The 25,612-nt window shown below is 57.9% G+C and overlaps 1 protein-coding gene across 4 annotated transcripts in view; it reads right to left on the bottom strand.

Moving 5' to 3' along the window:
* Positions 1–3,042: 3,042 nt before the first annotated feature.
* Positions 3,043–25,612, bottom strand: part of KIF21B (kinesin family member 21B) — a 48,082-nt gene continuing 25,512 nt past the window's right edge. Inside the window, exons 16-36 of one of the 4 annotated variants that reach the window (XR_009406647.1) lie at positions 24,100–24,207; positions 23,540–23,608; positions 22,940–23,172; positions 22,422–22,569; positions 21,926–22,120; positions 21,722–21,823; positions 20,310–20,475; positions 20,056–20,107; positions 19,810–19,867; positions 18,907–19,112; positions 18,751–18,825; positions 16,978–17,091; positions 15,012–15,050; positions 12,933–13,069; positions 11,839–12,019; positions 10,521–10,685; positions 10,077–10,194; positions 9,002–9,172; positions 8,249–8,448; positions 7,556–7,739; positions 3,043–7,126 (exon numbers count right to left, since the gene is read on the bottom strand). Coding sequence is in view for 2 of the 4 variants with exons in the window: in XM_059413071.1 (XP_059269054.1) it covers positions 7,072–7,126; positions 8,249–8,448; positions 9,002–9,172; positions 10,077–10,194; positions 10,521–10,685; positions 11,839–12,019; positions 12,933–13,069; positions 15,012–15,050; positions 16,978–17,091; positions 18,751–18,825; positions 18,907–19,112; positions 19,810–19,867; positions 20,056–20,107; positions 20,310–20,475; positions 21,722–21,823; positions 21,926–22,120; positions 22,422–22,569; positions 22,940–23,172; positions 23,540–23,608; positions 24,100–24,207 (2,592 nt within the window). In the remaining 2 variants the exon portion in view is untranslated. The remainder of the gene's footprint in view (positions 7,127–7,555; positions 7,740–8,248; positions 8,449–9,001; positions 9,173–10,076; positions 10,195–10,520; positions 10,686–11,838; positions 12,020–12,932; positions 13,070–15,011; positions 15,051–16,977; positions 17,092–18,750; positions 18,826–18,906; positions 19,113–19,809; positions 19,868–20,055; positions 20,108–20,309; positions 20,476–21,721; positions 21,824–21,925; positions 22,121–22,421; positions 22,570–22,939; positions 23,173–23,539; positions 23,609–24,099; positions 24,208–25,612) is intronic. The other 3 variants (XR_009406648.1, XM_059413071.1, XM_059413072.1) reach the window with 3 other exon arrangements.

Here is a 25,612-nt window from a genome sequence, read left to right on the forward strand (position 1 = left end):
TGGGCTCTTGCCCTGCAGTGCCTCAGCCTGTCGCCTGCATCGAACCCCCCCAGGAACGTGTGGAGTCCTCCCCTCGCTCACTCTCTCTGCCCCCGCACGCCTCCCTTTCCGGGCTGCCACGATCCTCAGTGTTATGTCCACTGGGGGCCGCAGCCAGTGTCTCTTGGACCCGCACACACAGCCAGTGTCTCTTGGACCCGCACACACACTCCTCACGGCAGGTGGCGCTCCAGCCCGCACGGAGGTCTGCATTGGCCAGAAGCCGCTGCTCACGCACTCCCCTCGGCCTGGTCTCTGGGTCCCCCATCAGCAGCTGGGGGCCTCGCCATGGACGTGAGTGGCAAAGAGCACAGGACAGTGGTGGGCGCATGGTCCCTTCCCTGCCCTCCGAAGCACAACCAGGTCAATATGTCGGGATTGGACCCACTTCGGAGACTGTTCTGGATCCCCCCACAGATCACCCTGCTCACGTTGGTCAAGCCAAGCTTAAGAGGCACAATGGGAAGAGACCACGTGGGGGAAGGAATCTTCTTCCATGTCCTGGAAGGAACATGGCCAAGTCTGCTGTCTTCTCTGGGCCTCCGCTCCTCTCATTTGTAAACCGAGCGAGAGGGTTGGGAAGAACCGTCTTTGATGATGCCACCCGGGTTGACAGTGAAATGACTCCCATCAGATTCTGAGAGGGGCTATTACAGTCTAATTTCTCTCCTTCACATTGTTCTGTTTCCAAATTTCCTGTAATAAGCAGATATCACTATGATAACTTGGGGAAAAAAACCAAATCTTACAAAAGAACAAAAGAACAAGGTCCTTTAACCGGGTGTTCCTGCCTCCCTACCCCTCAGGGCTTTGGCATCTTCAAGACACAGGGTGACCTGAGTTTGGAAAAACCACCTTCTGTGGCAAACCTGCGAGGCAAGGGGAGGGGCACCAGGGGTAGAACCAGCCGGCTGGAGTGCAGCCCAGGGTCCTGCTCTTGACAAGGTCAACAGCTCCCGGGACACTATTTTCTGGTTTTTACTCACACACCCCACACGCCTGCAGCTGGTCACGCCCAACTGTCACTTCTCACGGTCAGCCATGGGCCCTGTCCCGTAGGGTGGGATCCTATGTAAAAGAAGGGCCTGTGGGGAGCAGGCATGGGACCAGACCAGGCGGAAGGGTGGGGCAGGGAGAGCGGGTATAGGTAAGGCTCAGTCAACCAGCCAAAAACAACTGCCCTCAGAAGCCACCCTCGCTTCCCAGGGCAGGGAAGCTCCAGCACCTGCTGGAGGGCCTGGGGGGGGGGGGGATTAGGGCAACTCTGCCCACCTGCGTCCCCCTCTGAGGATCAGGGCCCCCTTTCAGTTGCTAAGACCCTTCTGTTTGAGGACTAGGAGCCTCTCAGCCTCCCTCGGAGCCCTCCCCACGATGGTCTGCCTCCCACGGATCTCACAGGCTGGGCCCCCTGTCCACAGCCAAGAGCCGTAGGTCTAGCTAAACAGCAATGACTGTGCAGGTTGACAGCGAAACTTGGTTTCATATTTGGAAAACACAGCAGAGAGAGACCCTATTGTCTTCACATTACAAAAATCAGGAAGTAAATGCTTTCAAGGTGGTCCTGGCTTCTGAGGGTCCCCCAGAGGCCACAATGCTCAAGGATGGGCCGGAATCTCTGGGATCTGGGGACATGAGCTGGGGTTATCAAAAGGGAGGGTGACCGCTTCCCTACAGGAAAACTTCGTTGAGCTATTTAGTGACATTTCACAACTCACTGCCCCCAAACATGCCCACTCTTTCCTTCTCTCACTCACACATGCACTCGTTCAGTGGCTGGTCAGCACCTGAGGGGATACGGAACGAGCCAGAATAAAATCATTAGCCTAAAAAAGAAAAGACGGTGGGCTTTATGGTACAGAAATTATATCTTCATAAAACTTTATTAAACATGTTTTCTTGAGGGGTGCCTAGGGGGCTCAGTTGTTGGGCATCTGCCTTTGGCTCAGTCCTGATCCCAGGGTCCTAGAATCGAGCCCCACACTGGGCTCCCTGCTCAGTGGGGAGCCTGCTTCTCCCTCTCCCACTCCTTCTGCTTGTGTTCCCTCTCTCGATGCCTTTCTGTCAAATAAACAAAATATTTTTAAAAATAAATAAATAAATAAAAATATTTTCTTGAGAGCGAAACTGGACAAACGGGATATGTGCACACAGAGCTAACGCTGGGACACTGGTGCCTCCGGGACACTGACTTCTGAATGAAGCACAATCTAAAATTATGGGGGAGGGTGCCTGGGTGGCTCAGTGGGTTAAAGCCTCTGCCTTCGGCTTGGGTCATGATCCCAGGGTCCTGGGATCGAGCCCTGCCTGCATCAGGCTCTCTGCTCAGCAGGGAGCCTGCTTCTCCGTCTCTTTCTGCCTGCCTCTCTGCCTACTTGTGATCTCTGTCTGCCAAATAAATAAATAAAATCTTTAAAAAAATAAAATAAAATTATGTGGGAGCCACAGATTCCTGAAAAATAGTGGGAATGGGCCAAATATACTACGTGGCACCGGAAGGACCTACATCTTGAATGCATCACACACGGTGTCCTCCGGCCTCTGGAAAAGGTGCTGGCTGTGTTCGTGCAAGAAGACCAGTGCTATGGCCAGGCACGTCGGGCTTCCAGTCATGGCTTTGGTCTCCCTAGGGCTGACCCTGAACATGTCCCTTCCTTTCTGAGACTTTGCCCATTTCCAAAACACAGATCATACAGAGGGAGTGAAGATCCAGGGAAAGATGCCTGAAATAGTGCTTGGAATACAGTAGGTGCTCATTAAGTGCTGGGGCCCTCTTCCAGCTCACGTACCTGTCCCAGGAGACAGCAGAGTCTGCAGGGAAGGCAACACTCTCAACACGGCTTTCTTGTTGGGCAAGCTCCACACTCACAGCCCAGGAGAGTCTCCTCAGGCTGGACCCAGCCCCAGAGGCCCACCCCCCCCGCCCCAGCACCAACCCCCCCCCCCACCCCAGAGAGGGGCCACCAGCCCAAAGCTGGCAGCTCTCAGGGGACACACCACGACAGATAATGGTCATTCGGGTTTTATTTATGACAACTTCTTAGAACACACACGTCCAGTCTAGGAACAGAAATGTACAGCATGAGGGCTTAAATAACTTTCATACACTATGTACAGTCATCGGCAGAGGTACAAAACATATTTACATCTTGTGCTATAGCCGCATAGCGAGGAGGGCATAAGCCAAACGAGACCCTGCAGCCTGGGCAGGGGGTGATCCCTAGAAAAGAGCTGGTAGGCAGGGCGGGGCCCTTCACTTCAGGGGTCTTCTCTGACCCTTGGCTCTTCTTGGAGTAGTTCCCACTTCCCTGCAAAGCCCTCGGGACAAGGGTTCAAAAAACTGGACTGGGTACGAGAAAAGTTGGGGGCTCGCTGGAGTGCTGGGGCTGGGCAGGGTGTGGGGACTAGAACGAAGATGCCCTAGAAAACGGAATTTTCCTTGTCGATTCTGTCCTTGCTCCTAAGAGGGCAGTGAGGGATCCTGGGAGCCAGGAAAGTAGGGCCAGGCCCATGGAGGCCTGTGGGGCCACTGGCCAGGCCCCAGCTCCTGAGGCTGGGCCAGGACAATGGGCTAAGCTAAGAGAGCGGGAAGCAGTTTCCTGTTTGGGATGGCAAACAGACAGATGCCACACGTTCAGGCCCCAGGGGCGCAGGGAGAAATTGCCCCCTTCGCAGGGCAGGCCCTGCCCGCCCCCCACATGATGGTGAAGATGCTGGGCTCAGGCTGGGGCTGGACACGCCGGGGGCTGCACCCACACCCACCCAGATTGCATCAGAAGATGCCCCCGGGAGCTGGGCTGGTGTATGTGAGGGGAGAGAGTGGGCCACTTCTAACTCCAGAGCCACAGCCTGCCCACGTCACCACTACAGTGGGTGGCGTGAGAAAGTCCCTGCCACGGTCTTCCCTACAATGACTTTGTGCTTTAGCTTGCCCTCTGCCCAGGTGACACCGCCCCAGGCGGGCAGCAGGGCAGGACCAGGGCAGGACAAGTGAGGGCTGGAGCTGTAGTGGTGGGAGGGGGGTAGGCAAACCACTCCCAGATCCACAGATGGCCCTTCCCAGACCCACTGGGGTACCCTGACCACCTCAAAGGCTTGGGTGTGCCTTTCCTTGGCAATCTCCAAAGGCAACTCCAGATGCTACCTTGGAGAACTGTGGCTGTCATGGAGGGATCGGCTACTCAAGTGACAGCAAACACTGAACTGATTAATACTTAGAATTCCAGGACTGTGCCCAGAAGGCCCAAAGACAGTCAGCTTCAAAAGCATTCAAGGGGGGCCCAGCCCCGGGGACAGGGAATGTGGCTCTGGGCTCCTTAGGCTCAAGAGGGCTGGGACCCAGCGTGGGCTCAGGCATTTAAAGATTTGGGGTGTGGGGTCAAGAGAGAGGGAGCTAACTCCTGAGCCTTCTGCTGTGGCTGGGCTGGTATTGGCCCCGACTCAGGTCTGCAGATGGGCAAAGTAAGGAGTAGGACGAGCCGCCCCCCAGAAGCAGGACAAGCCCTGGGCTGAGCCCTGGGCTGAGCGAGGAAATGCCCACGCAGATGCAGACATACTCAGTATAACTGCAGACAGAACCAAGCTGGGTGAGCCCCCTGGTCCCAGGTCTGCCCAGGCCACCCACCACCAGCCCTGCTATTTGTGCTCAAACCACAACCATTTTGTGCTTCCAACCTTTAGAACGCTGGGGGCCTGCCCCCTGACTATGTACCTTGGACATCCCTGGAGGAACAGACAGAGACTCTGAGCTCTTGGAGCACAGATTTCAGAAGGACTCAGGGCTCCCGAGGGACTTCAAGTTTAGAGTCAATGATAGTCGCCAGGACAGCAGAGCCGGCCTGCCATGAGGTAGCTGACCCAACAGAAACAGCAGGAAGTAGGCAATGCTGCTGAGCACCTCTCGCAGGCCCTAAGGTCATGTCTCGCGCAAGAACGGGCCTTTGCAGCTACAGTACCGTTCTGGGCTGGGGCCGCCCCGGCCCGTGGGGGCAGCACAGTCTTTTGTGTTTCTACGGTGTGTAAACAGTCATGCAGATGGAGTCTTTCTTACAGGTTGCAAGGTTGAAGCTTTCCGATCAGGTGGGGAGAAGGACGGGAAGGGAAGAGGCGCCTGCTTCCACGTGGCCGAGGGAGCAGCCAGGGCCCCCTGCGCTGGCTGGAGGAGGAGGGACTTCCGGGGTGCAGGCTCCAGGAGGACAGGCTCCGGGGTGGGCGCTTCTTGCACACACGAGCTTACCCAGACTCCACCACTGGGGCAGGCAGGGACCTCCCAGGACAGCGGGGAAGCAGGGCTGGGGATTCAGGCCCCACAGGGGTTTTTCCCTTTTGCTGCTAGGACGGCCTCCTCTGCCCTGTGTGCCCCACCAGGGCTGCACAGAGGGGGCTCTGATCACCTGGCCAAATACGCAGGGTCACAGAGGTCAAACACAGAGCCACCTCTGGAAGGTCTAATAGTCACCGCATTATCTCCGAAGAGAGTCGGGGCTCCTGACTCCCAGACCGAGGAGAGGAAGCACAGGACCCGTTAAGCACTGGAGAAACCACTGTGGACAGGTTGGGGCGGAGGGATGTCTTGGGACGCCTCCCAAGGCCCGGTCCTGTAAATTCAGAATTGTCCCAACAGGGGGCGCTGGAACACGGATTTAACCACGTCCCCAGAGCCGTGAGCGCACAGCCCCAAGGCAAAAAGGAACTCAATGAATTTCTTCTTCCGCTGCTAATCTAAAACGGGAGGGTCTTTTGCCCTATGCCAGTTTTAAGGCTTGAAAACGTGTCTCCTGAATAACCAGAGAGAAAGAGTCCAGAAGGACTCCCGTCCCTGTCGGGGTGAAAACACAGGTGAGCTGGGGACGGGGCTGGGCCATCCTCACCATCCACGCCACCCCCTGGTAGACACGATCCTCTGAGCTGCTTCCTACGTGGCCCACACAGGACTCTGGGAAGGGGGGCCCCTGGCCCTGGGCTGTGGGGTGGAGCTCCCCTGCCTTCTGGGGGCAGCGGGCACGGGACCCCGCTAGTGCAAAGACACATGTGGTGCCGCGGGCATGGCTGGTGTAAGGCTGCCCAGCATGGGGGCCAGGCCCCGGGGTGGAGGAAGGCACTGAAGCGTCAGGCGGCCTAGAGGTCAGGGGTGCACTAGAATGGTCCCTGGGGGTAAAGTCTGGGACAGCCCGAGCTGCACAGCGAACAGAGGAGGTGGCCCTGGAGGGCTGGTCGGGCGGATTCCCTTTGGATTCCTGGCCCCCGAGTGCTGAGGAAAAGAACATTTGGGGGAGAAACTTCAAGTCAGTTTCCAGGAGGCAACCGCAAAAAAAATAAAATAAAATAAAATAAATAGCGGAAGTATTTCTGACCATCTCCCCAGAGGAATTTTTCTAGCAGCTCTACCTTGGCCCCATTGGAAAGGGACCCCAAGGGATGGCTGGGGTCAACAACAGGAAATAGCTGTTGGTGGCCAAGGGGCTAAGGGTCAGCTGCAGGGACCAGCTGCCAACACCTGGTTTCCATGGTTACCTGAGGACTATCATTTTGGGCTCAGAGGCAGGTGCAGTGGCTCCAGAGGCTGGATTAGGGGACAGAAGGGGAGGCCTGTTCATCAGGGGGCACGGCAGGGGCTGGGGCTGCTTCGCCTCCCCCTACAGATACCCATGACTGGGCCAGAGGTTAAGGAAGGGCTCGGCCAGCTCAGCAGGAGAGAATGTGGCCAGAGGGAGGGCAAGGGGAGCCCGAGGGGCTGCAGGGAGAGAGATGAGACAGGAAAATGCCCTTTGGCTTCACAGCTTAAATTCCTCCTCAGCCTCTCTCTCTCCCCCAAGAGGCAAGGGGAATAGTATCCTGTAGGAAGGTCAAGGGAGAGGCAGGAGAGCAGGAGAGGGGCCATACCCGAGGCCCACACCCTCTGTCCCCAGGGCAGTTGGCCCCGTCAGACCACAGCTTCCCTTCTGTGCTGTCCAGGCTGCCGGGGTGGGGGTGGGGGGCCGAGGGTCTGGGAGCCGTCCTCGGAAAAGCAGCCGGGGTGAGCTCAGCTGCGCGCTCCTAGTGTGGCCCGCGGGGTAACCGCCGCACGCTCCAGAACTTCACCGTCAGGTCGCTGGGGTGGAGGACAGAGAGAGACTGGTCAGCTCTTAAAGCGGGCCTGGCTGGCGACCCCCAAAGTAAAGCATGGGCCGGCTTCTCCAAACTCCCCACATGTGGCTGGGGCCCAGGGGCAAGCATCGCCGAGGAGGAGGAGGGCAGACTGCAGGGGCGGAGGTGGGGGGCTGCTGGGCAGAGGGAGAGGGCCTGGGGTCTCCAAGTCCCCAACAGAATTCTCCTCGTGGGTTTTCGTTGGTGTTGTTTTGTTTGGCCCAGGCCTGGGTTCTCCCCCTCTGCCTTCTGCCACCTGGCACCCCTCTCCTGGGGTCTGCCCCACTAGTCATGCTCGGAGGAGGGCGGGAGAAGAGCAGCAGGCGGGGTGTTCACTCCGGGCCGGGCAGGGCGTGGAGGGAGCGTAGGGAGGAGGAGTAAAACAATCTCATACCGTTGAGAAGCAGCTCAGACCGAAGTGGAGAAAGAGAGGGAAGAGGAAAGAGGGGCGAGTGACAGAGGAGGCGGGAGGGGAGGGTCAGGGCAGGGTGGTGGCTCGGCCCTTTATGGCCAGGACTCGGCGAGGAAGGCAGGGGGTGAGTCCGGGGACGTAATTCCACACCTTTACCCGGCAGTCACTGTTGGGGGAGAGAGGTAGAGAGGCAGAGAGAGAGAGAGAGAGACAGGAGGAGATGGGGAGGGAGAGAGGGGAGAGAAGGGACATGGTCGGACGTGAAGGAAAAAGACGAGACCCCTCTGAGGAGCTCCCCGGTGGGCCAGAGGCCTGGGCATCCCCGGGATGGGGACCAGAGCTGGGGCAGGAGAGAGGCGGGTCTGGGGTGGGGGAGGGGGTGGCAGACAGCTGCTCTGTGGTCTGACAGCCGGGTTGGGGGCTGCTGTGGGCGGGGTGGGAAAGGCTTGAAGGCAAGTGGGTGAGTCCTGACCTGGGGCCCAGCACCTTCCTGCTCCCCTGCCCCTGGTGGGCACTCCCGGAGGGCTAGCAGAGGCTAGCGGGCGCCGTGGGGGTCTGCTCCAGGAACCGAGTCTGTTGGGACAACCGCAGGGGCTCCGAGGCCCCCCATCTTGCCCTGCCCACACCAGGGAGAGGGGCGGGGAACGCACGCAGACCTCTCTAGCTGGCACCCACCTGGAAGCAGTGAAGATGTGCTTGGCGTTGGTGCAGATGGCATTGATGGGGCTGTCGTGGCCCCTGATCTCACCAATGGGTGTGAAGTTGTCCACGTTCCAGACCTTGATGACGCCCGCGCGGCAGGCGCTCAGTAGCATGGGGCGGCCCGGGACAAAGGCCAGGGCACACACCCAGTCCTTGTGTGCATTGGGGATTTGCTGCGGGAGGAGCAGAACCAGTGAGGCTTGGGGGCAGTGCTGAGGGGGGAGAAGCCCATAGAGTGGGAAGAAGCTGGCAGAGGACACTGCAGTCACCGGGCTCCCCTCTGCCCGTGGGGTCCCTGGCCAGGCAGGCTAGCAGCCCCATCCAAGAGGTGGGCCAGGTGAGCCCATGCTGGGGATTGTAGGGGCCCCGAGATAGGTCCTTTGGCCTCCTACTCCAAGGCAAACTTAAGATCAGGCACTGGTGGAGAACCCTTCAGCCCTCTCAGGGGTCAACGCTCCAAGAAAGGGAACACAGTGAGTGGCTGAGCTTTCAAGTCAAACCTAGGGGCTAAGAGCAGCCCCTTTCTTAAAAGCAGCTGCACACGGGAGAGTAGAGGACAGGGAGGAGTAGAGGACAGGGGAGGCGGGGGAGTGGACACAAAGGGGAAGAGGGTGGAGAACAGGCAGGCTCGGGGAGCTCTGGCCCAAGACCCTAGGTCCCCAAGGCCCTGCCTGGACTGGGGAATGGCCTCACCCTAGCCCACCCCTCCCCTTCCACCCACTGCACCTGAATGAGCTCCTGCTGCTCTAGGTCCCACTTCTTGATGCCATTGTCCCGGGAGCCGCTGAATAGGACATCTCCCTGGATGGCAAGACACTCGATACCGTCATAGTGTGGGGGTTCAAAGTTGTGCGTGGGACCAATGGTGCCCGTCACACACTCACCCAACTCGAACATCTGTGGGAAGAAAGACCGGTAGGGCATGCCAGGAGCACCTGCCCAATCTCACACAGCACGGTGGTCCCCAGGAGCCAGCAGACCCAGTGGTCCTGGGGGAGAGGAGCTTCCCCAACAGGAGAGGGCTGCTGGAGGGGCACCGCTTCTTGCAGGGATAGAGGACTCTGAAGGCTTGAGTCTTGACCCTTCCCAAGGGGACTGGGGCAGACTGGTTAATAGGTGAACGCAGGGGGTGACCCCACAGCTCAACAAGTAGCTCTTATGGAGAAAGGTGGCTTTGGGGTGTGAATCTCCTTTTTGATTTCTTTTATTTTTAAATTAAGTTGTTTAAATTTAATTTAAATTTAAAAGTTAAAAAATTAAATTTAAATTTTTTTAAAATTTTAATTTAAAATAAAAAAAAATAAATTAAAATTTAAATATTATAATATTTAAACTTTAAATATTATACATAATATTACTTGCCCTTGGAATAAAACATGATCATACCAACCACCGTCTGCTTCCCAGTTTCTGACTGTGTACCCCTGGTGTGCAATGACATAATTGGCGAGCAAACAAAATTAGTGTTCTTTGCTATCCTTTGTGTTCTGTTCGCATTTTCTTAGTTCGGTAGACGCACTACAGCCTGTTCCACGGCTTTTCCCTAACCGACGTGACTGCTATTCCAGCCTTAGACATCTGGGTCACTTTCAGTTCCGCACCACTTACAAAATAGCGCTGCATCTACTTTCTGCACACACCTCCTTGCCTCTTTGGGGTGATTTCTTCAGCAAAAATCCCCAGCGGTCTCATTATTTTTCATGAGGGCTTGCAAGGCCCCAGAGGGAAGGGTGGGGGAGGGCAGGAGGAATGCGGAGAATGCTCCCCACCCCCTGTCCCAGAGGGAGGCCTTCTCAGGTACCTTCACGTAGTGGTCCTTGGAGCCGGTCACCACCAGGTCGTGCTGGCTGGCGGTCTGGGTGACGGTCAGGCACATCACAGGGCCGATGTGGCCAGTCAGCTTGCCAACCGGCTGGAACCTGCAGTGGACAGAGGCCCGCCAGTGGGGGGGGGGGGGACATGGATCAGAGGGAGCCCTAGCTTGTGGGGGCTGGTGGGGAGGTCTGTCCTGGAGTGAGTTGGTCGGCCAGGGCACTCTCCCTCCCAAAATGCAAGACCAAGAACCCAGACATCAGCTGCCCGGTGTCCTGGGGGCCTCGGAGGACAAGGAGCCCGTATCTCAGAGCAGAGACCCAAGCCCAGCAGCTGGTGGGATAGAGCAGCACGGGGTTCTGCCAGCCCCAATGGGTGGTGCCCATAGTAAAGACCTGGGGGCCCTCCGCAGCACACCCCACATCCCCCTGACCTGCTCAGCTCCCAGATGCGGACGGCGTTGCCCGAGGCGGCATACAGCATGGTGCCTGAGGGGCTGAGGGCGATCTGGTTGATCTGATGCTCTCCCTGAGCACTGGTGATTGCACGGGTGGATGCGGCGGCACAGGCGTCCCCAGAGGTCACCTGGCCAGAGGACCTGCCGTGAGTGAGGAAGGCAAGGTCAGAGATCAAAGTGGTCTATCCACACAAGCCAGGAAAGCTCTCAAACCTCACTCAGACCAGGCCTGATACCCCAGCTCTTCCAGGAAGCCTCCTCTGGCTGACGGAGGGGAGTCAAACTCCTCCTGGAAGTTTCTGGTCTGACGAGGGAGAGACCAAGGGTGGCAGCGCCTCTCCGCGGCCAGCAGAAAAGTCCCTGTCCCTGAACGGGGCTTGTGGAAGCCACTTAATCTCTCTGAGTCCCAGTTTCCTCCTCTGTAGAGAGAGGTGATTACACCCATTCGTTTACTCTGCTTCTTCAGTTTTTTTTTTTTTTTTTTTAAATAAAAGACTATTTTTTTTAGAGCAGTTACAGGATCACAGCAAAACTGAAGGGGATGGTTTCCCCTATTGCCCTGTCCCCCACATGCACAGCCCCCCTCATCATCATCCCCAGCAGAGGGGGGCCTTTGTTACAGTGGTGAGCCCACCCTGACACAGCATCGTCACTGCGGGCCACAGGTGACACGAGGACGCGCCGTGGGTCTGGACCAACGCATGGTGACCCACATGCACCATTACAGTCTCAGGGAGCTTCGCCGCCCTCGGAATCCCGTGTTTACTCTCTTTTAAAGATCAAGTTAAAGAACAGATGATGGCTTATAACGGCGACGCAAGGATGAAGCACGGCTCCCGCTGGGACAGTTTGGTTCTGCAGGGGCCCTCGTCTCACTTCCATCTCCCACATGTCCATCAGCCTGAGACTGTCAGGGGCAGGGCTGAGAACAGGCTCGGGAGGCCCACTGACGCAGAAAGGTGGCCAGCAAGGCGGCGGTCAGCCAACAGCCGCCTGCTGTCCCCACACAGGTTCCCAGCTCCCTGACTGGGCTCACAGGGGGACACCCAGCTCAGCCCAGGGCCTGGGAGGCTGAGATGGAGCACGGGGTCCAAGCAGGCCAAAGGCTCACCCAGGCTGCTGCCCCAGACTCTGTTCCCCATCCCAGGGACCCCCACCTTGTCCCTCAGAGTCAGGTCGAGTCCCCTAAGGGCCTCTGCGCTCATCTGGCCAGACCGGGCTGTATTGAGTAGGTCACATGGGCTGGGCACAGGTACCCAGCCCACCACCAAGGGCCAGCTCGGGGAGTACCTACGTGAGGGTCCGGATGCACTTGGCCGAGTCCCGGATGTCCCACACCTTGATGTAGGAGGCTGACACGGAGAACACAAGCCCGGAGTGGCTACAGTACTTGAGGGACACCACGTTGTTGGGGTGGCCCTTCAAGGCCGCGATCTCCTGGCCTGTGACCAAGTTCCACATCTTACAGCTGCGGTCTGCGGGAGGCAGGGAGAGAGCCACGGGGACAACAGACACCAGTTAGCAGGGGCCCAGTAATGCACTCTCCCCACCCACAGGGGTTGTGGTGGGTAGGGAAGACAGTCCAGAGACTTCGAGGGGGAGGGGCCTCATGTCCAAGGGACAGGAAGATGCGCCGGGACCCGAGTGCTGCATGTGTGTGCAGAGAGACTCAGGAGAGGAGCTGGTCGGAGCTTCAGACCTGGGTTTCTCAAGCAAACTCTGCAGACACCATAGTTCTCTGCGTGTATTGCCAAAGTACCTGGGCTAAAATGAAATTCTTCAGCTTCTGCTGTCTGTTCTTACAACTGCTAATAGCTGACAAAGTTAAGGGACAAGTGGCAAGCACCTTTGAGGGTGAGAACCTGGAATCAATCAACCACACCCAGAATGACGGTCGGCCCCCTCTCGCCTTGCAAATAAAGATATAGTTGTCTTTCCAGTAGCATGTCTACTGCAGAGCTGTCCTTTCTGCTGGTCAAATTTTTCTGATTTTGTTGCTGAGACTAAGTAATCATGACTTTGAGGGGTCATAGGGATTTCTTAGCTGGAAGTGCTGGGGTAGACATCGGTGGAGGATAGTAGTGTTGAGGGACTGGGATGAGCAGACAAGATGGGGCACCTGAAAAGCCTTCCTGAAGTTTCTGAGGAAGGTTTGGAAGAAAGTGCTGGATGGAGACCAGGGTCAGCTATGAGGGAAGGCTTGGTTGGGGGAACCCAAGATGGGAAGCCGTGAGCCAAAGTAAGAGCCATGAGACAAGGTAGTAGACAAGCTGAGCCCACATCCTCAACTCACGGGGGCTCTGGATTTCATCTTCACAGCCCACTCTAGCACAGGAAGCAGGGATGGGTGAGACCTTAATCTTACTGGCCAGTCTGGGTTCCACCCACCTTTGGATCCTGTGAACAGTAGCTCATCTGTGGCGTCTAGGCAGAGGATGGGCCTGGTGTGGCCCTCGGCCATGGAGACACACTGCAGTGGGGCCGTCCTCGCACCCTTGGCTCCTCCAACGGGGGTGATGACGCCCCTTCCCAGGAGAGAGGGAGAAAGGGTGCACCTGTCAGCCAGGGAGTCTGAGGCCAGGCCGAGTGAGGTATGCAGGTAAGAGGGGGACAGAACCAACAGGGGACTAGGGCGGATGAAGGCAACCCCTGAGACTCAAGCTCAATGCCGTTGATCCATTGATGTCAGAGCTGGGGACAGCCTGTGGGGGCAGGGAGGGCTGGTCTGGACGAGAACCTGTCAGTCACAGCCCTGAGCATGCCTAGGGGAACGAGCCGTGGGTGGAAGGAGGAGACATGGACACTGCCCAGGGGGAGCTCCCATCTGATGCCTGCCTGACCCAGATCCCGAGGCCTAAATGCGTGCAGGCCCCAGAGGCCCGAGGGCTAGACAGTGGCCGCACACTGCTACAGTTAACCCAGGTTGCGGCGAGGGGTGCGGGCTGTGATGGTGCTTAGGCTGTCAACCTCCCAGCACCTCGTGGTGCCAGGACAGCCCTCTGTCAGAGACTTCTTCTGGGGCCGGCCCCTCCCAAGCAGAGACACACACGTTCACTCCCACCCACCCTCCAGTCCCTTTGGGACCTGCAGAGTCAGACCTGTGACTGTCATTTACAAAGGCCAAAATCCCTCTAGGGTGCCCCTAGAGCTCTGAGTTAGGGATGTCCAGGGTCCCTGGGGAATGAGGCCATATGCACCTGGGGGAGCAGCGCCTCGCTCCCCATCCACAGTCTGGGAGGGAGCACGAGCACCCCCTTGGCAGGCAGGAGCGTTTTGTTAAAAGCCAGCCTCCTGGAGGTTCTGGAGAGTGATCTTTTCTGAGTGAGCGTCTTTGGGAATGAGGCCCTGGCCGAATTATGTGCAGGTCTGAAATATGTTCTAGTTCCTTCCCAAAGACAATGCTGTTCCTCCCAGTGACGCCATGTGGCCCATGGCCTGCTGAAATGAGCCGTGTTCCAGCCGTAGTGCCTCTCACAGCCCCCATGGACGCAGCCACGCCCCCCGCGAGGACAGCGGTCAGAGGGCCAGCTGCCAGACAGGTGTCACAAGTGACCAGCCCCCAAGCTGGCCCAGCTCCCTGCTTTCAACCCTGGTTTGGGCCCAGCTGTGTGGCTGTGGAAAGAGCCCAGACCGCTATGGGAAGTATGTCACCAGGATAACCCTCATCACTGAGAGAGGCTGGGAGGCTGGCTAGCTTCTGGTCATGGCAAAGCCTTGCCCCCCCGCGGGCAGGCTTGCAGGCCAGGAGGTGCGGTGAGCAGGGGGTGCTCTGGGCGAGCTGGAGGGAACTCAGAGCCTAGCGCTGACCACCGGCCTGTCAGGAGCTCAGGCCCACCAGGTCCCAGGAAGTGCTCCTTGTTGTGTGGTGCTGTGCTGGGGGCGCTGGGGAAACTGTCCCCTGGGCACCCCAAAAGCTGGGAAGGGAGGAGGTCTCCTGGCAGTCCTGGGCCATGTGCCAGGAGGTGTGGGCAGCAGGCTCCCTTGGTGCTCCTCTCAGAGGAGCTGAAAAGCACACCTCACCGGGCACAAGCTGAGCAAATCACAGGGATGCTGGAGACAGCCACCAACACCCGGCCAGCTGGGCCCTGCGGGCCCCAGGGTTGTCTACACCCCTGCCCCTCCCCCAAGCCCTCAGCAGCTCTCAGTCCCAGCCCCGGCCCACCCCAGGCTCCCAGGCTTTCCCCGTGCCTGCCCAGGAGACAAGGAGAGAACAGCACCTGTGGCAAGCAAATATGCCCCCCTCCCCAAGCCCCCAGCTCCAGCCGGGCCTGGCCAGTATGAGGCCACGCAGCGACCCTGAGAGGGAGGAACCACGGGTGGAGGGGGTAGGGTGGAGGCAGGCCAGGGAGGAGGGCGGCATGCTGAGGACGGGGGTGTGCAGGCAGGAGGGCGGTGCGGCAAAAGGCAGAGAGGGGAGAGGAGAGAGTGAGAGCTGGGGAGCCAACACGGGAGACATTCTGTGTGTACCTCAGGACCTCCGACAAAGAGGAGTCGCTGTCATCAGACCTGGGGAGGGCAGAAAATTAGCTGGATTAGGGGAGAGAGGAAAACACACGAAGGGATGGCAGAGGCAGCAGCAGCGTGGGGGGTCAGAGGGCGGGTTATGCTCTTCAAGGGCAGCGGGGAGAGGCAGGGGTCAGGGCACTAAGGGACAGCAGGAGAGGAGGTGGGGAGGGGCGGGTCGCCGGGGTGGGGGGGGGTCCCTCTGCTACCAGGGCAGGAGTGAGGAGGGGACCATGGGAGCTATGGGAGCGCCAGCCCCACACTCTGGAGAGACATCTCAGCTTGCGGGCCGTTTGCTGGTTCCAAGCCCCTGGCTACCCCATTGTTCGAGCTGGGGACTCTCTGCCTTGCCCCAGCAATGCTCCTCCATGCCTGAGGCCAGACGAAGCCATGCTTGCTGCTACCTCTCCCTGGGAGCTGGCCTCTTGCAGCCATTCCTCAGGGACTTACTAATTCACAAAGCCCACTGCCCCAGCGAACCCATTGGGCTACACCTAGGAGCCAGGCCTGCACCACACATGGGCCCTAAGACCTGGCCCACCAGATAGGACCAAGGTCTGCAAGACCGCCAGGCTGGAGGGGCCCGAGTCCCATGTCAGTGCTTCTGGAAAAGGGGCCTCTTGATTGCAAACGTGTGGTGGGGAGGTGGCGCCCCGGCTGGTGTGGTCCAGGTTTGGTACCCGCCTCCCGAAATGGGAACTGAGCCAAAGCAGGTCTGGGGAAGAAGCAGTATTTTGACCCAACAAGGGGTGTTTCTGTGCGGAAGGGCTGATGTCAGGTGCCAGGTGCAGGAAATAACACTTTCTAGCCTGGGCTCCCCGGAACAACAGCACTGCACCCCTCCTCCCTGCCAGGCTGGAGAAGCTTTTAGGGAGCCAAGAGAGGAGCCCTCTCAGAGGCTGCAGAGATGGGAGGAGCCAGACGGGGGTCCAGAGTGTAGGGAGCACGGAGCCAGGCACACGAAGGCTAGGATCCCCCCCAACCCAGAGCAGAGTCCCATTGTTTGGAACAGATGATGGAGGATGTCAGAAGCCCTGGGTTCTGGAGCGCCTGGCTGGCTCAGTTGGTTGGGCGACTGTCTTCAGCTCAGGTCACGATCCTGGAGTCCTGGGATCAAGTCCCGCATTGGGCTCTCTGCTCAGCAGGGAGTCTGCTTCTCCCGCTGACCTCTCTCCTCTCATTCTCTCTTTCCCTCTCAAATAAATAAGTAAATTCTTTAAAAAAAAAAAAAGAAGAAGAAGAAGAAGCAGCAGCAGCAGCCCTGGATTCTGGGCCCAAGTCCTCTACTCTCTACAGGAATATCCTCAGGCCTCTCTAAGCTTCGTTTCCTCTTCTGTGAAACAGGGAAAACAGTGCTCACGGCTGCTCTGTGGTCCACATGAATCACACATACGAAAACCCCCTAAATGCGGGACCACCCCTCGCCCCGGCCCTACTCGCCAGAGTCCCAAAGGCCCCACCGGAGCTGGATTTATAGCTGGGCTGAACCTGCCGCAGGAAAGCAATTGGGGGTCCCTTTCTGCAGGGACAGAAGGGCCCCTGGGCCTCGTCTGAGCACAGGCAGCAGGAAGAGAGTGGCTGAAGTTCTAGGAAGGGGCTTTAGAGAAGAATGCAAGCGTCAGCGGAGGAGGACTCAAGGCGCAGTGAGTGAGTCCCCACGGGGGGCCAGATCTGCACGCACAGCCCCACTGACTGCCCCCCATCCCTGTGGCCTCCGTCTTGCCCTCTCCTGAGGTCACAGCATGCTGGGGGAAAGGAAGGGTCCGCAGATAGAACAGAAAGGACGGAGATGCCCAGAGGAGCGCCAGAGCCTCATCTCTTGGAGGGGCTGGGACAGCATGGTCAGGGGCCGCCCGGCTGCCCCGGACCCGCCTGCGGCAAGGACCAGCCCACCTCCTCCGCACCTTCCCCGGCCTGCCCTGGCTCTTACTTGTCCAGTGCTGAGCCTTGGCTCTGATTACTGGTGAGACGAGAGAAGACGTTCCGGTCATTGCGGGGCCGAGTAGGAGGGGACGAAGGGGGCGTGAATCCCACATCTGTGGACCTGGGGAGCGGGGACAGAGCGGCATCTGTCAGTGAGCGCAGCCCTGGCCCACAGCTTCCAGCACCACCTACTGTCCAGTTTGGAAGGCCCGCAGGGCGGGGCTGGCTGTGCAGTGATCCCAGAGCCCAGCAAACCGCCCGTCGTCATTATTCAAGAATGCCACACTTGGGAATTCACCTGCTCGTTACAGTGTATTAGTGACCCCAAATGAGCTCTCGCACTGCTTTGGGGGTCATTCCCAGACAGCAAGCAGAGCAGCAAAAAATCCACGTCCCCAAGTGTTCCCAGTGGAGGTCAAATGAGGCGCTTCTCTGCCTGCCTGTGGCCTTCCCTGTGGTCTATTTAGGGCCATGTTTTTTGCATTTTTGTGCTTTTCGTTGGTGACTCATGGTTTAAAACGCCCCCAAAGCATAGTGCGGACGGGCTGCCTGGCACGTGTCTAAGCACAGGCAGGCTGTACTGTGTCTTACGGAGAAAATACACATGTTACACAAGCTTCATTCAGGGCAAGTTATGATGCTGTTGGTTACAAGTTCAATGTTAAGGAACCAACAATATGTATTAACTAAGCTGACTTTAAACAGAAACACACATGAAGCAAAGGTCTGCGTTGATTGGCTGGTGAAATATTGTGACCAGAAGCGGTCAGGAACCCAACCCTGCATTTCCCCAGGAGCAGAGGCTGATTCAGTGTTCACGGTGCTCGGAAGAACCTAAGTGAATCGAGGGGAATACGGAGGATTCACTGTGTCATCAGGGGAGAGTCGAAGACTTCACTGCCCTGCCCCATTCCAGCAGCAGAACATCCCTCTCTTTGGAAAGTTGTCATCAGCTTTGGCCTAAACCCTCCCTTCCTTTGAAGAGTCTTCATGAGTTTGGCCTAAGTCCCTCTGACTGCCACCTAAGTGTGTTCTCGGAATGCACAGGTGAAGGGATGGTTATCACCCATCCATCTACCTGCCAAAGGCCCCACCACAAGCCACCAGCATGGGCATCTGCTCAGGCTTTGGACAGACGGGAAGGCTGGGAGCCTGAGCAAGTGCTCCGGTCACCTACCTCGTCGGGTGGCAAGAGGTCATCTTGATCCCCTGCTCTGCTACTACCTAGTTGTGGGACCTGGAGAAAGCCATCGGACCTCTCCAAAAATCAGTGCATGGACCAGAGGCGGGTGATCTAGAGATCACCTGGTGACCTGTAGAAGCTCTGCAGGTCCCAGACCAATTAGAGACTTGTCCACTGTTTTGCAATCATCTCCCGGTTTTTCTTTAAACATCTACGTGACTCTCACGTGACAAGACCTTAGAAAGCTCACGTGAGACCTCAGCATGACAAGACCTTAGAAAGGGCTGAGACCTCCCAAGGAGCCCTTGTCATGAGCTGAAGCACTTCAGGACAATGACTGCAGAGCCACCAGCATTGAGCCCACATCAGCCCACTGGCAGCGGGCTTAGCCATCCGGTTCAAGGTGCTTATGGAGATTATGTTTGCTAATCCCACGCCTGGTAGGATGGGGAAGGGACCATTAGGGGCAGCGGAATGACTTAGTGAGATTGGCCCAGATTCAAGTTTGCATGACGACCTCCAGAGTAGACCATCATAGTGACTCATGCACCCCGCGACGGCCGGGACTCTGGTGTAGGTTCGGAAATGAGCTCTCACCTAATGGGCTGCCCTCGGTCATATGACTTCCTTCGGGTCAGAGGGGATGTCTCCGTGCCTCGAGACTGCCGGGGGCTAGAACAGAAGGGTCCCATGAGGCCCAGACCTGACTCCCTGCCCACCCTGCTGACCCATACCCCGGGCTCCCCTCCTTACAAAGTACTGCCTCTGCTGGGCAGGCTGATGGTGCGCGAGACCTTGTCTCGGTAGTACGGGTCTCGGACGGAGAGGCCGACTCCGTCCTCTTTGATCTCAACAAGGGAGGCCAGGGACTTGGTGATGTTCTTGGTGGAGCTATCCAGTGGGGGACCCAGGCACTCAGCTGACACAGCCTTCATTTGGGCAGACAGTTTGGGCTCACCCTGGGAATGGAAGGACTGGGGTGAACCAAGTTGCCCAAACATAAAGGGGGGCTGGGAGAATTCTAACGAAGGAAATAATGCCTCTTGGCCTACGGTAGAACCACCAAAGGAAGAGCCAGGTGAGTAGCACCCAGAGACCCTCTCTCAAGGCTTCTAGAGAAGCCAAAGCACTAAATGGGTTTTACGACCCTTATCCAGACTCTGCACATACAGAATGCCCAGGATGACCTCTTTGCTAATCACCACCGAATCAGCTTATCCAAAAAACTATGCACAATTCATTGTTCGCTGTATGCAGCTCCCCCCTTCTCTGTTTAATAAATCCTGTTCCTTAGTTCAGACTAGTAACTGATCCCTCGTTGGTGGGTGCTGACTCCCATGCTGTTGAATCAGTAATCTGCATGCAGAATAACTAAAGGTCTAGACTTAGTCTTTGACCCAGAGCATGAGACAGAGTCTTGGGCAGGAATGGGGAGATTTCTGAAAGCAGGGCCTCTGGCTCCCGTGACATCACTGGGCAGTGACCCCCTCCACCTCTCCCACCATCCACCTACCTCAAAAAGAATGGGTTGTCACCAGTTACTCATCTGGGGACCTCCCAATTCCTCCCAGCTGGAGGCAATACTGAGTCAGGGCTGGGGCGTGAGGGCAGAGCCACAGGAAGGGGGAGACCAGGCCCTGAGGCAGTGGCGCTCACCTTGAACTTGAAATCATCATGACTGGTGGAACCTTTCATGGTGAATGACTGGGAGAAGCTAAGGAAGAAGCAGAGGGAGTTCAGGCTCCTGAGAGCTTACGCACTGGCTCTCTGAGCCTTAGGTCCTGGGTTCCAAGGAGCCCCCAGATAGGCCTAGCCCTGGGACCCTATGGCAACCCGCAGCCCCCCGACCAGCCCCAGGTTCATGCTGTGAGCCAACCGCTCCCTCCCAACTTAGAAACTCACCTCCCCTCGGAGAACTCGGAGATCTCCTCATCCGTGCTGGCGTAGCCGTTCTCTGGGGGAGGAGAGGAGGGTTGAGAGGCCCCAACAGAGTGAGGGGAGGGGGGATGGCCTCCCTCCCATATCTCATCCACTGGCATCAGGCTGGGGCTCCTGAGGGAGTTCTGGGGGCGGTGAGGGTCCCCCCCCCAGGGGTTCGAGCTAGGCCACCCTGGGAGAAGGCCGGAGCTTCGAGGCCTTGCCCACAGCCGCCGTACCCTGTTGCACGTTGTTGATGAGGGCCTGCAGCTCGGGGTGCGCCTCCGCCTTCTCTCGCAGGGCGTCCAGGAGCAGGTGGTTCTGAGAGGAGCCTGCTATGTCGGTCTGCCTCAGCCGCCCCTCCAGCAGCCGGATCTGGGCCTCCTTCTGTGCCACTTGCAGCCCCTGCAGGCAAGGAGATAGGCCTGTGTTTACCCTCCCCAGCCTGGAATCCTGGGGACCCTCATCACCACCCTCAATCTGCTCCCAAGACACAACAGCGGTGCCCCACCCCGACATCACCCCCTGTGCCTGTCCCAGAGCCGGACTAACTCCCCGATGTCACCCTTGTCCCTGCCCTAGAGCCGGGCTAACTCTCCAACATCACCCACGTGCCTGCCCCAGACCAGAGATGCACCACTCCCCTCCTTAACTTTACTCACATCCACAGGCTGGTAGAGGTCGCATTAGGCTACACTTCCTTGTTATGGGCTGAACTATGTTCCCACCCTCCCAAATTCCTATGTTGACCCTCTAACCCCCAGTACCCCGGACAAGTGACTATATTTGGAGAGAGGGTCTTGAGAGAGGTAATTCTGTTAAAATGGGGTTTTTAGAGTGGGCCCCAATCCCGTATCACCGGTGGCCTTGGAAGAAGTCAGGACACAGGCGCACACGGAGGGAAGACAGCATGAAGCGGGAAGGGAGTCCTTTTACAAGCCAAGGAGAAAGCCTCAGAGGCAACTAGTCCTGCTGGCGCCCTTAACTGTGGACTTCCAGCTCAGAACCGAGAAAATCAGTCTGTGCTGTTTGGTGCCCCGGTCTGTGGTACTTCATCAAGCAGCCCCCCAGAGGAACTCAGTCCCCTGTAACCTGGAGGAGAGCTGGGAGCTTCCCGCAGACAGGGGACGTCTCCCCGGCCCCTCGCCAGAGTTATGCTGCGTGGATACTGGGCGGTGTCTGTCCTCAAAGACCACAGGCCCCAGCAGGAAGGTGGCCCATCCTCCAGCCAGCTCTCTGTCGGGGAGAGAGCCCATCTGATGGGAATGGGGGCTTTCTGCTTCCTGCTGCCCCAGCCCTGGCATACACACTTCTCCCAACATGCCCGAGCCCTGCTGGGGATGCCCCTGGACCAGACATGAGGGTCATTTCTAAGGGAGGGCCTGCTTTGTGACCGGCATCACAAAGCACGCGCCAAGCCCCAAGCACGCGTCACCTTGTGAAAGGCACACAGCAAGCCAGGAGCTTGGTGCTGTCCTCGCCCCCGGTTTGAGAGCTTGGGAATCAGGGGATGGGAGTGAAGCAGCTTGCTCTAGCCTATAAGTGATGGCTCAGGAGCCAGGCCTGTGTACCTCCCCACGAGAGGGGGATGACAGAGATGCTGCGACTGCAGCTCCCACGCCCCCCACCTCCCGGAGGAGAGCTGGCCCACCTTGTCGATGGATGCCTTGAGGAAGTTGTCCAGCAGGAGGCGGGCTTCGGCCAGGGAACAGGAGCTGATGACCACGGATGTGTCTGTGGAGTCCAGCTCCTCCTAAGACGGAGAGGCAGAGACCCCCTGTCACCGAAACTGCCCCCAACGCCCCGTTGTCCCTCCTGCCTCCTCCTCAGCCGCCAGGCCAGGCCCCGTCGGCACCTTGGTCTCCTCCAGCTGCACGATGGTGGCCTGGCAGTCGGTGATGCTGTCATTGATATAGTCGATGTTGGCCGCCAGCACCTCAATCTCCTCGGCCAGCTCCTGCAGGCCCTTCTCCTCCTCCGGGCTCTCAGCCTGCAGCCGTTCCCGCTTCCTCCGCAGCGCCTCCTGCAGGAGGAACAGCTCCTCCCTTTTCTGCAGGGAGGGGGATGGAAAAGCTTCAGGTTCACTGCTGCCCAGCTCTGCCCACGGTTCCCTTCAGGCCGGGTCCCTGGGTGCCCCCTGCACCTCGGGATTCCAGGCCGGGTCCCTGGGTGCCCCCTGCACCTCGGGATTCCAGAGCAGGTACAAGGAGTGGGTGGAAAGGGGACGAGGTGGTCTGAGGAGCCAGAGACATCAGAAGTGGCAGAGACATCAGAAGTGGCAGAGGACAGGCGGAGGGGAGATGGGAAGGAAGCAGAGGCAGGAGCCCGGGGACCCCTGTGCTCAGGCCCACCTTGATGAGCCGCTCCATGTCAGCCTCTAGGTTGACAATGGTCATCCTCTGCATGACGATGTCAATAATCCTCCGTTCCAGGGACTGCCACTTGAGCCTTGCAGCCTTACTGAAGCTCTGGCTGGCCCCCTTCTTCTGGAACTTCTTTCTGGGAGACAGACGCAAAGGGAATTGGTTGGGAAGACTCCCTTTTATAGTTTTCTTTCTCTTTCAGGTTTTCTGTATGCATTTGGTCATTTAACACTGTTAATGACATGTTCTTTGGGGGGGAAATGCATTTTTAAAATCATCTTGTTGTATTTTATCTTTTTTTTTTTTTTTTAGCATAAGTGTACTCTTTAATCCCTATTCCTTATTTCCCCAACCCCCTACCCACCTGGTTAGGAGCATACTCAAGCTCTGTAACTCCACGGGCACCCCGCACCCCCCAACCCCATAGCTGACAGCCAGGGGGACCCATCATAGGACCCCCACTTCCCCCAGGCTCACCTCCCCCTGGCCCTGACTGTCCACCTCACCTAGTAGGGCGGGTACCGTTGACAGCAGGTGCGGGGTGGTCCCCCAAGAAGTGGTTGATTTGGCGGTTCCACTGGCGCACGATGCTGGAGACGGAGCGGGCCCCTGATTCAGCCTCAGATGATGTGGTGCTGGCTGACACCTCAGCCCCCGAGTCCAGCATGGGAGGCTTCAGTCCAGCACGCCCCGCCACCCGCTCGGACATGGGCTTGGCCAGGCGCCTCAGTGCAGAAACCTGGGGCAGAGAACAGAGGAACCCAGTGAGAGGGGAGTGGCTCTGGACTGGGGGTTGCCAGATAGAATGAGTCCAAGAGAAGGCTCTGTCCTCGCCTGAGCTAGAGACTGAGAGACAGCCAAGGGCAATCTGGTGTGAAATGAACACGAGAGACTTTCTCATTAAGGTCTCAGGCCTCTGGGACCAGAGCCTGTAGCCTGCCTTCATGCCGCAGCCCTCTTGTTGAGTAAGGCCCTTGTGATGGGCCTCACGCAGGCTCTGCTCCCCTGTGTGTGCTGAGTGACAAGGGAGAGCCAGAGACACCGGTGGGATCGTCCCCTCCCGACTCCAGAAGAACTCAGGAGAAAAGGAGCCGTGTCTCGCTCACCTCCTGGGTTTTCCTCCTCAGGACAATTTCCTGCTGCCGCTTCTGGGACTCGAGCGCTCGGATCTGAAACTATGGGTAAGGGAAGGGAATTGGCATCCACACTTAGGCCCCACGGCCTGGTCTGCCCAGCTCTGTAGGCGAAAGCCTGGCTTTTGGGCGGATTCTCGTTTAGCCTGAATTTATTGATCATATGTGACCCCAAGTCTGGCCCCCATTGCAGAGGTCACCACGCAAACCGTTCTCTGGGAGCAGGGAATTCCCTCAAGATCTTATCCACACCATGGCAGGGAACCCGTGACCAGCGGGCTCAGGGACAGGAGCTGCACAGTCCTAGCTCTGGCTTGCTGGTGACCTAGGCAAGGGCCTGCCCTCTCTGGGGCTTGAGTCTCCCCACTCCCCACCCTGCACTAGAGGGGGCGGACCAGGAGCCTGCCGTGCAGGTTCCCTCCCATGCTAGGCTACCTCCTACTGCAAGTGTGACTGTTACTGCTCAGGGTCATGGGAGCTGAGAAGCAGCCAGGCACACAGGGAGGTAGAGGTCCCCAAGGGCTGCCCCTCACCTCCTGCCGCCGCTGTTCCTTCTTGAGCTGAGCAATCTCCCGGTTCCTCTTAGTCTCCACCAGCCGCCGCCGCTGCTGCTCCTCACGCATTTGCTTCATCAGGGCCACCTGGGACGGGCAGGGGTGGTGGGGGTGAGGCGCGCTGGGCAGTGGGGACCCACAGCCTCCAGGGAGGCCTGGCTCTGAGGATGCTGGGCAGGGGCGACAGCCGGCCAGGCCACACTGGTTTGGGGCTCAGGGGTCTGGAGTGAGGAGTCTGCTCCCACTCCTCCATGTGCGCTGAAGCTGCCAAGTGCCTGGGCACCCCAGATGTGCAGGTGTGACCACTCTGCAAAGTTTAACCCTGACCCCCACTTTCAAATGTCACGGCCCCCAGTGGCCTCCTCCCTGAGCCACCATCCTGGGTTTGGCTGTTCGAGGACCAGTCTGGGGATGCTCGAGGCAGCACTGCCCTCTGTCCCATGGTTAGCTGAGCAGGAGACAGGGATGAGGTGAGAGTCCAAGCCACATTCTAGGGCCAGGCTCGCAGTCACAATAAAAGCCACCACCATTTATCAAAAACATGCTATACACCAAGCATTGTTCTTGTGACGGTCACATGAGTGAGGCATTACCATTCTCGTTTTATAAACAAGGAAATGAACCTCAGAGAGACAAATGACTTAGAGTCATAAAGCTGGGCATGAACGGTCAGACTTTTGGCCCAGGTCATTTTGCCACTGCCCCCAGTCTAGCTCTTACTATAGCTCCACAGAAGACAGCCTGCCAGTTCAGAGCAAAACCAGTGATCAAGCATAGGAATTCTGGACCTGGAGTCATCAGAGCTGTGGCAAAGGCACAGAGAGCACCCTTGGTGTAGCCTGAGACAACTTGACCGGCTAGAGAGCCATGTACCTGGGGTCCCCTCCCGCCACGTCCTGGGGCCTGAAGCATGACAGTGCAGTGCACACAGGGTTTTAGACACTTTCCAAGTAACAGGGAAATGAGAGTCACGCGGATGTCGATCCTTCTGCCACTGAGGCCTCAGACATCACCAGAAATATCACCAGCCTGCCCTGCCCTGAGGACAGTCTTGAGAGGAAATGGCCTGAGAGGGAGGGAGGCAAGGCTCTAAAGGGGCTGGGGGGAGGGGTGGTTGGCTTCTCTCTGAGAGAGCAGGCTCTGCAGGGGTGAATCTACAGAGAGGAGGAGGGCTTGCTGCTGCTGCTGGGTCTTCAGGGTCCGGAATGAGTATTTTCCCCAAGGATGGGCACTGAGCAGGGCAGCCCAAGCCTGACCCGAGATGGTGGTATCTGCTGGGGTCAGCGGTCAGAGGCTTCCTGGGGAGGAGCTGTGTCCCCCTAGATGGAGAGCCATCCGCCCAAAGTCGCATGGCTCCCTTTCCCATGCACAAAATGGGAATAATAACCGGACCTCGTTCATGAGGTTCTCCTCAGGACTTTAGTACCTACGCTCATGCACATTAGGCGACTAGCCTAGAGGCTGGCCACAGTCAGCATGAGAACAGTGGTGA

This window comes from Mustela nigripes, chromosome 10 (assembly GCF_022355385.1).
Source record: "Mustela nigripes isolate SB6536 chromosome 10, MUSNIG.SB6536, whole genome shotgun sequence".
Taxonomy (NCBI): Eukaryota; Metazoa; Chordata; class Mammalia; order Carnivora; family Mustelidae; genus Mustela; species Mustela nigripes.